General features: G+C 35.4%; 1 protein-coding gene across 2 annotated transcripts in view; it reads right to left on the bottom strand.

Moving 5' to 3' along the window:
• The window catches only part of TLK1 (tousled-like kinase 1), a 70,802-nt gene that overhangs the window by 34,629 nt on the left and 19,784 nt on the right, over positions 1–16,389 (bottom strand). For both annotated transcript variants that reach the window (XM_010566958.1, XM_010566967.1), the window contains exons 2-4: positions 10,354–10,472; positions 5,823–5,894; positions 143–218 (exon numbers count right to left, since the gene is read on the bottom strand). In XM_010566958.1, coding sequence (XP_010565260.1) covers positions 143–218; positions 5,823–5,894; positions 10,354–10,472 — 267 coding nt within the window. The remainder of the gene's footprint in view (positions 1–142; positions 219–5,822; positions 5,895–10,353; positions 10,473–16,389) is intronic.

Raw genomic sequence — 16,389 nt, 5'->3', positions numbered from 1 at the left:
GATACATAATTTACCATCCAAAACCCAACACATGTCTTATGCAAGCAAAAATACAGAATTTTTAAGGCTGTCAAAACCTTTTGCATTGTAATTTGATTAAATACATGCAATAACTATCTAATTCATTTACATTTTAGTTTACCTTGGCTGCTTTCACTCTGAGTGTCTGCTTTTCTTTTTCTTCCTCTAGAAGGTTCTGACTGTTTCTTCTCTGGTGTCTACAAACAACAAAAAGAACACAATCCAACATCAGCCTATTTATTTATATTATTGTTACATTATTATGAAATAAATTTAAATCCTCATTCATAAAATATGATTTCACAATTCAGTGGGGATGTAATTTCAGATCATAGTTAAAGTAGATAATATGATCCTTAGTCAATCAGATAAATACAAGCTAGAAAAGGTATTTAAGAAAGTGAGAAAAAAATTCTTAAAATAATTTCCCAAAAGGCAATTCTACGTATTAATTGTTAAGCAATTATACCTTTTCATCTATTTGGGGGTTTATGAACACCCAATTTGGTTTCACTTATAGCTACATTTTGCCAAGATCTTCATATTATTGTTGTGGGTGTTTTAGAGCTTAATACTTAGTGAAATAAGCTGATTCTTGATGGTGTTTTCTATACATTGCCACAGTATAAACACAAAATTCTAGCTTCAATAGGAAGCCAATAATGTTATGCATTTTCGGAAGTGCAGAAGTCATCTCCAAAAATAAACTGTAGATTTCTAGAATTTGCTTAGGATTTAAAAACAAACAAACAAAAAAACAGAGAGAGCAATTACTCAAAATTTTAGTATCTTTGCACTTAGAAAGTGTTGTTGTCCCTCCCCATTATATCTCAAGAAATAAAAGACAAACATCAATAAGTGAAAAAATACAGATCTGTTAAAAATTTATTCCAGAAATACTATATATAGTTGCCCAGAATCTGCAATCAGCACGTACAACACAGACAGCAAGAAAGGGCTGCGATCAGAAGCATCTCTAAATTACATTTTCTCTCCCTTGATCTGAGGATTCAAACCACCTCGTGTCCCCAGTGTAAGTTAAATTCTACAAGCTGCTTTGGTTCAAGGAAAAGATACTGCAGCTGTGCGTATATTCAGCCTCCAAGGAGCCTCATACTAGTAACTGGAGAAAGCATAGAAGACATTATATGAATTCTGTTTTACAGTCAAGAAATCAATGGTCCCTAATATCTCGGACTAAATTTGAGATCAGTGATAAGCTGCTTCATTTTTTTATGATACCATCATAATCAAAATTCAAATTTCAACCCATCACTAAAAGCATTTAAAGTATGTTTCAGTTCCAAAATCTTCACATGGGTATCTTCAGATATAAATTTACTACAAATATCCCAAAATATTTATTTTGGCAAAGAACCACTTTAAGTTTTCTGTGATCCATAGAAAATTATCAGCCTATAAAAGAATAGTCAGGACAAGAAAGGTCTTCCTTATCTATACCATGTATTTTTTTAGAAGTTTTAGCTCTGTGGATAGCTTCATAAAAACACCTTTGGAAGTTTCACAGTTGTAACTATTGTATTATCAGGCTACAAATGAAATTCAAATTACATAAATTTTATTTTAAATAAACTCTTCCAGCCAAAATCTGCATCTTTTACACTGCTATCGTATGTTAGCAAACTGTGCAATACAGACTCCCAGAAATGAATTTATCTTAAGACTGTACGGTTCTAAAAGCAGAAAGCATAGCTTAGAAATATTATTTTAATAATTTGCAATTACTACCAGGTAAATAGGTAACATTAAGCCATCTTTCCACAAGACTAAATTGAAACTATTTAACTAAGTGTTTCCATGTTATTCTTATTTTCCAGCTTTCAATTTTGCAGTTATCATTCTAACGTAGTCAAATTTACCTACCATATCAAGCAAAAAACCCAGCTGTTTAAAAGGTAATTAATGACTAAATATTTAAGATTTCCCCACCAAAATTAGTTTCCAGTTGCGGTGACTGATGTCTTGTATTTAAAAACCAGATGTTTAAAGAGGTTTATAGTTTTAAAACTGAAACTCAAATAATTCATAAATGTCTATTTCCGTAAGCTCTTCTGATTTCTTTCAGTGTTTAATTTAACCTTCCAAACTTAAAAGTATTAGCACACTAATGAGGTTATTAACGAGGTTACCCAACAAGGGCATGTTCACCTTTGCTAAGCACAAAATTCACATGGTAATGTACAGCATACATCAATCACTATAAAATGTACTCCAAAATCCTTTCTAATGAATGGAATCATACGAATTACAAGAAACTGAAGACTAATAGGGCTGAGGAGTATCCTCCTGATAAATGAAGATTGAAGCTGCTTTCAGTCACTTCAGAAGGATTTACATATAGCCATGACTTAGATTAAAATCCCACTATTTCATAAGCAAGACAAAATAGTTTTGAAGTTATCTAAAGTTAGATTGTAAAGCTATGTTAAAGTTACCCACAGCTTGGCATATTAGCAGAGCCTCATGCATCATGGTCTTGATCCTACTTTACCCCTCAACTTTAATGTGCTTCCCCTGAGTCTTCTCTTCACATTTATAGTTTTAAATATTGGCTTTTCACATCCTCTTTTATAAAATAAACATTTGTAAGTACCAATTCTCAACTAGTTAATTTCCTTTTAAAAATCACTCAGATAAGTATTTTTATACATTTTATTTATAGTTAAATATCTTCTACCATTATTGTAGAACTGGTAACAGCGTAACTCAGGAAGTTATTTTTGCAGAGGAAAAAGAAAATAAATTAAAATTGTGTAATAAAAGAAAATATTTTTTTTGTCTCTCAACACTTAAATCTCCAGTATGCTTAATAGTTATGATTTTTTAGTTGTTAATATTTTCACATGCATAATGAATGAGTTGATAGTTTTCCACAATTATTTTCTTCTAAATCCTACCCTCCCCTCAAAGCTTTACAACTACAGCACAAATACAGCAGTGCTGTTTTCCTCTGCAACACATTATAAATTCCAATTAGAACAAACCTTTAGTTACTTCTGAAATTACATTTATAATGAGGGTTCTGTATTATTGGGAACCACAGCAACTAAACAGCTACAAGCAAGGAGAGCAAAACACTTAAATAACTAATCAAACTGGACAAATGAAGCCACAGACAAAGCTGTCCTCCTTTAAATAATTCATTATCTACAGAGAACAGAAAATACTAGTTACAAATAAAAGAATGTATTTGTAACCAAAACAAGGAGGAGTAATCTACTTTAATGAGGAATGGTGGGGGCTACCAGAAGCACTTGTTCACAACCTGAGGTAGCCAATTTAGGATTTATCTTAACTACAAGCAGCTAATACACATTCAAATTAAGACCTATGTACCACAGCAACAAAGCACTTAATAAAATAACATATACATTTAAAAAGAAAATGGAATACAGGTCTGTATATTAAGATCAAACATCCAGCTAATGTTTATTGCTTGCAATGCTGAACTGAATCCAGAATAAAGCCTGGTTTCAAGTTACTTTGCAGATCAAAGTTTACCTCTGTGAAGTATCTCAATTAAAACTATTACTCAGAGAAGTTGCCCCTCTTCATACATCCATCAGACAGAAAAAAAAAGACTACTAAGTTCTAATAGTTGTATTTTCTGCAATCCTGTGTGCAAAAAATAAATAATAAAAAAATGCACACCAGAAAAACAAAAAGGCGTGTGTGCCTTGTTTTGAAAAATAAGTGTGAAAGACATACTTTCTTTTACTGTGCCACTTAGTGATGAAAGCATGGAATGATGACATGAATGTACCATCACAATTTGATCAGAAACTGACATTCTTGCTAGAAATTAATGTCAACAATTCTGAGATTTGCATTTCTACATTTTTTTTCTTCCCAAAAGCTATTGTAGTACAACAGTTTTCTCTCAACATCAAATGATGGCACTGCTTCCGGTATGAGTAAGTCTTTATATTTCTACACTACCATCCACAAGAGGAATTCCCTACTATTGTGAAACCTTCATTGGCACACCATTAAAAAAAAACCACACACAAAAAATCTCACAACCTGTTTGCAATATTAAGAACTAAAGTGTACTTTTTATAGGATTTCAGCATGTAAGGAACCAGACGTTATTTTAAGAACAAAACTCTAAAAACTTATTAAAATATTTGATATTACAACTGTAATTTAATTTAAGTGAATGCAACTTCTGAAAATTATTTCTTGATCCATATTTCATTATTCAATGTCATTAAGACTCATCTTTCAGAAAACAGAAGAAACCTGGACCAGTGTGCACTGGAGATCTCTGCCGGGACTTCTTAGAAAAAAAAGTCTATTTCTATTTTAGAATCCAAGTCTTAGAATATTAAAAAAAAAAAAAATAAAATTATCCCTACCCAGAAGCATGGCCTGAGGTTAAAACACCGTGCAGAGATTGAAGATACAGGTTGAACTTTCAAACTTACATGCCCTGGAAAAACCTTGCCTCTGTATCTCATGTACGCAACTGTAAAAGTACATTTTTCTACACCAAAAAGTTACTACACATATAGTCAGTGTTCTGAGATCACTCAACTACTCCCAGACACATTTTTGCATCAAAGAATCGCAATAATGCATTGTAACCTTCAGTCTACTGCAGCACATTTCCATTCTCACACCTACATCAGAACTGCATCACTGCAACACTGCCCAAGGTATTTCTAGGAAAAATCCATGAAGAAAAACAACAGGCAGACAGACTCTTCTGGTTAAGAAAACAGTCTATATACAATTGAAATAAAAACCCAGCTGGGAAAGACAAGGGTAAAAAACATAGCAGAGCCTTTTTCAAAGAGAAAAACATGAAATCACAGATACAGAACATTTATTTATAAGGTATTGGTCTTGGGAACCAACTACATTCACTTGCTGGTCAGCCCAGTATAAAAGCAAACATCAGACAGTGTCTCATAGTGACTGAGCAAATGAACAATTAGGCCCCCAAATAAAGGTTTAACATGTGAGAATAACATCAAAAGCACATGCCAAACAACTCTCCCTCCAGCATGACACGTACTCAAACACAGGTCTAGTCTGGGTTTGAAATACGCACTTGCTTACAATGAGTATAATCTTATCGATGCAATCTGTGATATACACAGGCAAAACTGTCAGAGGGACTCACTGACCCCAAAAGACATAAATTATAAGAGCTGCATTAGTGCAACTATATCAATGCTGGTCACTAAGAGGAAAATCTACTCTGGGAAAGACTGCACTCTGCATATTAAAACATAATAAGAGTATGAATCCTTTTGTGGATTATGAAGTGGTACTAGGTAAAAAAATACACAGTGACAACTGCAGCTTTTACAAATGCAGATGATAGCTACTGTCTGATCTTGGAGTAAATCCACATTTTTAAAGAAAACATAGCAAACTAGTTTCTAGAGTATTTTCAAAGATGCAGCCAAAGACTACTCAAAGTTTATCTGTGCTGATGAAAACCTTCTTATTAAACAAAAGACACAGCAAACTGTTTAAGCATTTTCAGCTCCAAAAGCTGTATGTATCCTCACGGCATGACTACACAGATAACAAAGCAGCAGAAGCAGTTAGTTTAATGACCAAAAATCCAAAGAAACTTTTATGAAGGCATATCTCCTCCTCCAAGAGATGGTATCTTTTACTAAATTATGCTTTTTCCTATCTAGTTGTGTATTTTGCATTTTACTTTTAAAGTTTCTATATAAAGCAAGGCATCAAAGTAGAATATAAAATTATTACTTGTTAGCATCAAAATTTTAAGGTAGTATCAATCTGCCCCATATACTTACCTCTGATTCCTTATCACTTAAAGATCCCAAGCTTCCGAAACTGTGATTTGAACTTTCGTTATTTGTTGAGGCCTACCAAGACAAATAAAATACTAAACATTATACACAGATTTATAAAACAGATAATCCACTATTATCACTCACAGTTTTAACAAGTAACAGTAATAAAATTTCATACTTGCAAGGCAAAATTGATTAACTGTAGAGCACTTGTGCTTGCAAGGGGGATAAGAAGTTTAGCAAGTGGATGTTTTGATAGAGCACAGTAAATTCTGTATTTTGATTGCTTTTAAGCCAAGTAAAACCCTAGAACATTCAAAACCGTTTCAGGCTTATTTGGGAACAGCAAAACATCCAATGAAAAACCCCACCAAATGATTCCACAGAATGGACTTAAAAAGCCAATATTGCTGAAGAGCTGAAAACTACAAAAAATTTTAATTTTTCAAAGAAGAGGAGGGTTTAATTCTCTCCAAGACAGATACTAGGCTATTGAATAGATTAAAAAAAAAAAAATCTCTTCAGTGACAGAAAATTACAACCTATTGACAATATTATTCTACATTCTTAAACCATTTCCTCAAAGTAACAAATTTAGACTAGTGAGAAAAAAAAAGATAAAAACTGTGAAATAGTCTCAAGTTACAATATTTATTTTCTAAGGCTAATTTATTCAGAGATCTTTTGAACACAGAATGGCAATGAAGATATTTTATTGAAAGAGTCTGTTCCATGTTCACATAACAAAAAAATGACAACATCAGTTGAGCTTCTTTTTATTAAAAGAAAAAATAATCTTATACCACTGTATCATTCTCTTCCATATAGGAAGGCAGAATAAATATTTTGAAGTGAAACAACAACTAGTTCCAGGCAAACACTCAGCTTGCTTCAAAGCATTAAAAATTCCAGCACTGCATCAGTTTGCAAGACAATACTGATCTGTGACATCTTCTGAGTAACTAGATCATCTCTGAATAAAAATTTCTGGAGAAATGTTAACTAAAACCACAGAATTTCCATGTGAGTTTTCCCCACGCAGTCTCTAGTATAGAAATGCCTCTACGTAGTTCTTCCTTGCGATGTCTCAGTATCTGGTCATCAGAGTCAGCTAAGACAATAATCTCAGTAACCCATATTCATATTTCTACCCTCGCTTACTGAAAAAGCTTGAAGATGATGTGCCCCCCCCCCCCCCAACAATTCCAAAACTCTTCAGCAAAACAGTAGATAGGGTAGGCTTTCAAAATACTAGTCCAAATAAATAAGAGCCCATCTCAATTTCATTACTAAAAGAATAATGACCAAAATGTTTCAAAAAATAACCAGTAAGTGCAGCTGCAACCTCTGCATTGCCTTGCTAGGTTAGGAAAATGAGAATTTGGTACATGTGGATTTGGGTATGTATGCAAAGAGGAAGTTTTCTCATTTTTGCCTTCAAAGTGAAAGCAGAGCAATGGATCATATTTATACATCGCATTTTGCCAGTTACCTCTGCACATCAGATCAAAAAGGTTTTATCAGTTTTTTTAATAGAAATCAGATAAGTCTCTCTCAACAACCCCCACCAAGACTAAAAGCTATATTAAAAAAAAAAGAAAAAAAAAAAGCAAGCATATTCCAAACACAGCCCAGATCAGCTACTACACTTCATGTTATCTGCTTGGATACACTGAATGGTCAGAAATAAAAGAAATACAAACAAAACTGATATAATTGCCATTTTACCGATGGTGGGAGAAATCGCAGGACTAGGTATTGGTATTCAACTCCACCTCCCTGCCTCCCAAAACCAAACAAAAATTAAGCAGGAAAAAAAAAAAGAGATATTGCACTGTATACTGAAGATAATTTGTGGAATATTTCTGGTTAAAGGTAAGAACAACAGTGTCTTAGGTGAGGATCTGCATCAATCAGAAGACAGTGGTAGTAGTATCTTCTGCAAACAATTATCAAATAATTTGGTAGCATTGAAAAAACCCCAACACTTTATCCTACTATCTGTTTGGAAACCAACTGGATGAGATACAGATATTCGTTCAAACAGATCTTGGAATATGTCAGGGGCAATAAATTTATGTTTTACATGGTAGAGTGAAAAAGAAAATCAGCTGTTTTAATTTTTTTTTTCTTGCTAATTTGGATGAACAAACTGAGAACCTGAAAGTGGAATGTAATTTGGCTAAAAGTGAAATCAGCTGAACAGACAACAAATAAAGTGTTGAACACATTTATGGAAATGTTAAGCAGCAAATCAACACATAGGAGATCAAAGTTTAAAGAAAAGGAACCCTAAGAAACTTGATAATTACTTTTTAAGAAAATGTATTACACACATACCAGTAGACAGATTCTGAGGAGGAAAGACTGGCAATAAGGCCAGGGACCAACACAGCTGTATCAAAAACTAATAGAAGGGTTTATAAATACATTGAAGTTAAGTGAATTTAGAAGAAGATACAGATCTAGTCATGAAAAAGACAAATCCTCATTTGAATTATGAGCAATTACCTGACCAATTGCAATGAGCTAATAATTCAGGGGAGTAAGTAATGCTAGAGAACCCAAGGAAGAAACAAAGAAAGATGGACCAGAATTACTGGGTTTGTCTCTATCTAATTTTAATCATAAGATATGGCAAGTATACATTTTTGCAGTCATAATTAGAAGGCAATTGAATAAAAAGAGAAAATAACAGTGCATCAACCACACCGTGTCAATCCAACCTGATTCCTTCCCCTGACCATTTAACTCACTTCTTGGTTAAGACGGTAGTAACAGAAGTGATATGTCACCTTTTTTACAGCTCTGTGACAGTTACCTTCTGTCCTGGTTTCAGCTGGGATAGAGTTAATTTTCTTCCTAGTAGCTGGTACAGTGCTGTGTTTTGGATTTAGTGTGAGAATAATGTTGATAACACACTGATGTTTTAGTTGTTGCTAAGTAGCGCTTATCCTAAGCTAAGGATTTTTCAGTTTCCCATGCTCTGCCAGCAAGCAGGTGTACAAGAAGCTGGGAGGGAGCATGGCCAGCACAGCTGACCAGAACTAGCCAAAAGGATATTCCATACCATAGAACGTCATACTCAGTATATAAACTCGGGGGAGCTGGCCGGGGGGGCAGATTGCTGCTTGGGCATTGGTCAGCAGGTGGTGAGCAATTGCGGTGTGCGTCACTTGTATTTTCTTGGGGTTTATTTTTCTCTCTTTTTTTTGGTTCTATTCCTTCTCATTACTACTATTATTATTATTATACTAATAATATTTTGTTATTGTTATTATTTTATTTTATTTTACTTTAGTTATTAAGCCATTCTTATCTCAGCCCACGAATTTTACTTCTTTATTTCGATTCTCCTCCCCATCCCACTGGGAGGAGAGAGGAGTGAGCTAGCAACTGCATGGTGCATAGTTGCTGGCTGGGGTTAAACCATGACACCTTCATGTCACTCTCAAAAACAACTTAAGAAGGTATGATGCAAGATCACAATGCACTGATCTAAATTCTTTATAGTTTGTTAATAGTCATCAATACATCACATGTCTCCAGAAATTTCATCAACATCTGCTATCAGGTAGTACTTTGTTCCGTAATCTAGACTGGTAATTAAAATGTGTAATAGGAAGTAAAAAATACTAACCAAGTTTGTATAAAATACTTAAAATATGAGGACACTGCGAACACTTTGGAAACAGAATTCAAAAGTACTTCGGTCATGGGGGAAATGTGCCTAAAAAATTAGTATTACAGCTTTTTAACATCAGTTTATTAAGTACTACACTTGGTAAAGAACATTAAAATACACACATACAAAATGGAGTACCTCTGGCTAGGCAATAGTACTGCAGAAATTGGTCTTGGAAGTTGAAGCTAGTAACTTCAACAGAATTCGTAATAAAGGCAAATTTATTTTGCAGATGTATCAATTGAAGGGTAATATATAACATATGGAAGGTAATTAAGCCCTGCTATTCCACGTTCATAAGGTTTCTCCTCAAGTGTTGCATCCTGGTTTAGGTACTAACAGACAGACTGCAGAAAGTCTACAATGAAAGTAGGTAAAATTGATATAAATGTCTGGAAAAGTTTTAAGAATTTGGCTTTGTTAATCTAGATGTATTAGTCTTCAAACAAGTTTAATCTTAAAAACAGAAGTCACACCAGATTCCGTGTGTCTATTTCAAGCCTAACTGTAAGTAGTTGGCCATCTGCAGAAGGGACAACTCCACTTAAATACTGGGAAAAACTTCCATCTCTGATCACACATGCTCTAGAGCAAAACCACAAAAGAGCCTGTATAAGGCCATTCTTTGGTGTTTTTAAGAACAATTCAACGTCCATGTCATAGACAGGTTCAGGATAAACAATACTACCTCACAGCAAAATAACAGACTAACAAAGTTTTTCTGAGACCCTCTTCCAACCCAGTACTTTTGCAAGTAAATCACATGGGCAATATACAAGTGAGACACTATGAGATAAATTAGTATTTCAAAGACGGCAGATCTGGATGGCTGCTCTTAGAACTTACTTTAGCTCCAACACTGCAACTTCCAGTACTCCCAGTGCTGCCACTTACTACTCCTGTAAATCTTGCCTCTAACAATTCTTGTCTTCTTGGGTCCAGGCTATGAAGCTCATCCATTGCTCCTAAAAAAGGTAAATAAATTCATTATAGTCCCTAATATTTGCAGTGGAATATTTTACAAACAAGCTGAACATACCACTGGCCTACGCAAAGAAAGGATTTATACCCTCAACTTGACAATGATTCACCATCTGTTACCCAATAATGAATGCACTCAATGAATTCCAGAAATTTTAGGGAAAGTTCTGTGTATCGGAATAGCCTTGCCAATTTCGGTGAAAACTAAACCTGTTAGAGGCGTCTAAGAGACATAGAGTCTGCAGCATGCAATGTGCCAACCAGGCAATTATTTATAGATTAAAAACTAGCTAACAGGAGCAAAAGACTTCCCAGCATAAACCCTCCCAATTCTGCAATCCCCTTGTTTTCCATATTATTTAAATTGTTTAGGCTATCAACATATCAATGTCCAAGACAAACAAGTAAGAATCACAGGAAAAAAAGGAAAATCAGAAGGCAGACCACAGTCCCAAACACGTGCAAGGGAATGCAGGGTTATATGGAGGTTCAAAGGGCAGAGAAGCAAGGAGTGGGATCAGCAATACAAAAGGAGCCAAGAGTAACAGGGACCCTTGCACAGGTGGTGCCTCTGACAGAGCCTGGCTAAACGGGGTAAAGCAGTGCTGCTGGCATCGGCAGGGAAAGTAAGGTGGAAGGAAATGGAGGAACAAAAGGAGTTTCTGATGAGCTCAGCCTACATGAGTAGGCTGCAACATGATGTGCAGCTTTCTAATTTGTATTTAAATCACTTATGGCTGTTTAATGAGTCTGAAAGATGATCTAGACAAATAGTCTTCCATATTTACACAAACTGCGTTCTTTGTTTTTATCTTTTCAACTACCTGAACACTCAGTTTATCTTCAGTTGGAAACACTTCAGTTGCTTTATTTTAAATAAGATATTTAATGCCAAAGTCTTAATGCACTACTTTAATAGCATATCCTTCAAGTACCATATAAAGTGATACAGCCTCATTTTTTTCAACTAAGACACAAGTTTGTGCTTTTCAGTCCCATAGGACAACACAGCAGTTCAGAAAGGGCTGCAAGTAATAACTATGTATATTCACATGGTGCTATGAAAAAAAGCTTTTGGAATTCCCTTTTCATGAAAACTACAGCTTCCAACATTTAAGCGCTACTATGACTTTCTACCCATCAGCTACGCATCCTCGCAACCAAGGCATCAGCGTAGCTTTCCTCACCACTAATAAGACACGAGACACTTTCTTCTATGACTCTAGGGTATCTCACAAACCTTTAACATTCAAGAACTAGACAGGCCTGTCTGTACCATATATTTTGGCCACTCCTGGCCATGCAGCTAACCCTCCTGGCTCTGCTATTTGGCTAATTCAAGTTGCCCTTGTTCCCACAGGAAGGCAGATGACAGCGAGTGCGGTGTCAGTGCTCCTTTACTGCAGAGCCCGGTACCCAGACCTCCTCTGATGGAAGAAAACCACACCAAGAGAAAAACAGTCAGGAAGGAGACATTCACGAAATGTGTTGCTGGCAGAGCCTTCTCTTGAAAAATCAAACTGCAAGTGGCAGGTTGAGGATACTGCATTTTATTTCTGGAGGTGGGGAAGTTTACCCAAACACAGCCACATACAGAGCTGGAGGTCTCTTTTCCAGCAATGCAGGGGAATTACCCAGTTTGCAACTACAGCTGGCTTATTGTCAGCAGTTGTAACGCCGCTTCTGAACTTGCCTAGGAAAAATTCCTCCAATTTCTACATATTTTAGATTGTATGCTCTCCGGGGTAAAGACTGTTTTACTACATGTATGCACAGTGCAGAAAAATCAGGAATCCTCTTTAAACTCTTGCTTCCTAAAATGTGCTTGTGTACTGCTTCCAAGAGTTTCAAAACCAAATTGTACGCTTCTCATATGCATAAAAAAATAGTTCTTACATTTACATATTGTGCAATAAGGCTTTTTTTTTTTTTAAAGCAGATGTGTACAGCACACCTTTCCTCGTATATATGTCATCTATACCTTAATGGGAAAATATTGCTCTCAAAAAGCCTAAGAAACTAATCACACCAGATCTGTCAGACAGGTTTAAATGATTATTGTTTTGCTTCATAACACTGAAAGTGTTTTAAGCGTATGCCACTCTAAAATAACCAATATTAGTCTACCAAAGTAACCATTTAATGAAGCAGGACTAGCAATATTTTGATTTACTAGCCTACTTGATAGTCACTGCCCACAGAAGTACAGAGCTTACTTAAAAATGCTGACATAATTCTAGCAATTACAAACCATGCGTATATTACGGAAACAGATACTACCATGCCTTATATTGTTTATTTTATGAAATATGGGAAGCTTAATAATCACTGTGGATAGCTAAGGCTCATTTGAAGTACTGCAGGGTGAAATTGCTACTGCATGTCTCATGTACTGTATCTAGATACTAATACACTAAATAGATCAGCACCCCTGGGTTACCTTACGAGTCAGAATGGTAATTTAGCAGGTCAAGGGGTAGTCCACAGCACCAATGAAATACAATCCCTCTTTTTTTTTTTTCTGCTCAGATTTTAGAGCCTATACATGCTAATGCCTGCACTGTATTCTCTTCATTATTTCTGCTGGAGTGGTTTTTTGTTGTTATGTTTGGGGTTTTTGTTTTGGTTTGGGTTTTGTTATTGTTGTTAAATATCCAGAACCAAAAAGCAACCCACACTCCGCCATCCTTGTGATCTGAAGGACAAGACACAAAAGCTGGATTCAAACCTCTTTTCAACACAGAGCAAATCCTAGGAAGATCTATTAAACTGCCTTCCCCATTGATGCTGTAATTTAAAATACACCATTCACTCCCAGACACACAGCTGTTTTTTCAAGAACATGCAGTTCTGTACCATCCTTCAGTTCTCAGCACAAGTTACCTACTTTTAAAGATACTGTAAGCTTTAAGGCAGTTCATGTAAGGGATAAAAAATATAATTTTTTAAACACCAGACTTCATAAATTCTCCTGCTCACAGAACACCTGACTGCTCACAAGACTGACATAAGTTACAACTTTGAAAATATACACAGACTTCTTACTTGAACTAACTTCATTCTTGCCCCTGAAAGCCAACTCACTAACTCAAAGGACACGCAATTACGTTACACAAGTACTTATAGCATATTTACAATGACGCTAATTGAAAGACTGGCATTGCTACCACCCACTGCTATTCAAACTTCTACTGTCTTCCAAAGAGAACACCTGGAAGATTACCTGACACTCACAGAAGAGCCCTAAAAAACTACTTTTCTTTATTTCTTGTAACCGCTACAGATTTTTTTACTTCTTCTAGTAATTTTTTTTAAAAGTTACCAACACTACCAAGATGTTTTATTTTTGGGGAGTGGTGGTATCTTCCATATTAATTTATCTTTCAGAACCATATATACAGCCTCTCCTCTAAAAACTAATATAAATATACAGGGGTTTTGTCCTGAAAAGGACATTTTTTGCAAGAACTCTTTTGAAGAGAACTCCAAACTCCTTTGAGAATTTAAGCAATGGGTTATGTCAAAAGTCAAAGTTATAAATTCAGACAAGCAATTTACAGGCTTCTTCATGGCATTCAGTATAATCAATTACGCCATATTCTACCTTAGCAAAACAGAGATGTAAGCAATCAGAGGATTCTCCATTGTAGTCTGAATTTTTCAGAACTGGTGACCAGAAAACAATAAAGTATAACTACACCTGTACCCCAAAGTCCCACACCTCCAAATACGCAAATACTTGCAAAAGATCCAGTTATTTAACCACATACTTGCTCATACCTCAGTAAAACTGACATTTTAGGAGAAAAAGTTTACCAGAGAGTTGCAACTGCAAGTCTTCACCTCCTAAATTGGATCTTTTGGGATACACATGTACTACGATCTTTATCTCAAAACACTGCTAGACTACAGAGCAGCGTTGCAGACCCAAACACAAAGGCTTGACAGATGAGACATATCTTTCTTGTCCACTAAATATGGAATCCAGCTCCAAGACTCAATCTTTATCTTCAACTCTCTTAGTACCCTGAATGGACTCTTGTTATCTGGCAATCAATTACAGCTTCGAGATGAAGAAAGATCAACAGCTTCACACATTGTCAGCTTTCTACAATGAACATAAAGTTCATTATGCAGAAGCCAGATTCTTCTTAGAACAACCCTCCAGATTAGATTGAGGCCCCCTTCTCCTGAATTCAAGGCCAGTACAAACCACCTTTCACTTAAGTGAAAGGCATACTGGTTTGGTCTGGTTTCTTTAACAGACTTATGTAAATCGAATTTCCTGATGTGCTTCTAGTAGGCACTCAGATTTTATGGCAACACACATGGTATGCGAATTATGTCCAACATATTTTTAGGAACACTTCACATTAACACTGATAGTATTACCACCACATCGTCTCTTCACTGACAGCAGCATCCTTTACACATCAGTAAATCGAACTAATATCCAGCTAAAAGGGAGAGGAGTGGGAGAATTAAGGGGGGGGGGGCAGAGAAAGTACACATTTCAAATGGCAAGGAAAAGCAGCCTGGAAAACAGCTCCCCCACCCACCCCCCTCTTTTTTTTTTTTTTTAATTAAAATTCCTTTAAAGGTATCAAACAATCTTTGAAGTTATGAATACCAAACTTTAAGCATGGTAACCATTCCAAGTATAGAAACCACTGTTTAACAGTATTGCAATGCAATCCCTAAAGTCCTTAAGTAACTGTTTATTTCAGTTTGGAATATCCTAAATATGCATTTATCCCATTATGTTGATGCTTTAATAATTTAACTTCATAACAATTGAGTATGACAGCTCATCATTCTATAATACACATGTACCAGCAGATAAAAGGAAAGCTTTAAAATATCAAATGCAAAACAGACTACAGAAAATTACTAAAAATACAGATTTTAAAATCCTTAAGCAGTGTCCTACAAAAAAAAGCCCACACAACTACTTTTCTTTTCTTCTTTCATCAACATAAAGATGCATCTTGTGTCTGCATCCACATGTATTACCTTTCAAGTAAGCTACTCTCTTGTCTCATTTGAAAAAACACAAACAAAACAACAAAACCAAGCCAACCAAACCATGCACTCAACTTCATTCTTCTCTCTTATTTTTCTGAAACTCTGGACTTTCCTAATTGCAGAACCAACCAGAAAGGACTTTTTCATTCTCCAGGAAAATAAGGTGATGAAGCTAACATTTCTGCCTCCAAGAAAACAAACTCTTTGGTAACAAACAATTTTGTAGTTAGGTAAATGCTAGCAAGTCTTCGTCATGTTAATGAAGGTCTCTTCCTATTAATAGTAAAACTTCCTATTATAGCTTATACTTTTTATATATATATATATATATATGCCTCAGTACCTTATGAAGCCATTGGGGAATAAAGCAACCCAGAACAAGCTGTCAGTGAAGGAACATACAGAGCTCTAAAATACAAGTCTAATCAAGTGAAAAAGCATGGCAAACCAAAATACAGTAAGACATCAAACTGAATGCAAACTTCTTGATTTTTTAAATTGGAAAAAGTGTCACCTGTTCCATTTAAAATAGAACATTTGGGCTGTGAAATTGAGAAATGAATCCAAAAAAACCCACAAAGTTGACCTGTGTTGCTAAACCAATGTCTTGAATAGTCTTTCTTCCACAGCATGTTTTGGGGAATCATGGAAAACAGAATTGAAAACAGCCTTAAAAACTACTGATGTGCTAAGAAAACAAGTTGAGATGCTGGTAAGATGGCATAAAACCAAGTAGCAGTAATTTGAGAAGAGTTCAATTCCAAGATAACAGCAAAAACACAGCCTGTCCTTAGCAGAAAGCTTTGAAGTGCATCACCATCTAACATGAATCACAATCCGGAGGCCACAGTCATTCAGTACTGTGACCTCAGAAGT

The sequence above is a fragment of the Haliaeetus leucocephalus genome, unplaced genomic scaffold, assembly GCF_000737465.1.
Source record: "Haliaeetus leucocephalus isolate CR32 unplaced genomic scaffold, Haliaeetus_leucocephalus-4.0 Scaffold1, whole genome shotgun sequence".
NCBI lineage: Eukaryota > Metazoa > Chordata > Aves > Accipitriformes > Accipitridae > Haliaeetus > Haliaeetus leucocephalus.
Note: the sequence above shows the minus strand (reverse complement) of the source record. Positions and strands in the feature narration are given on the sequence as shown.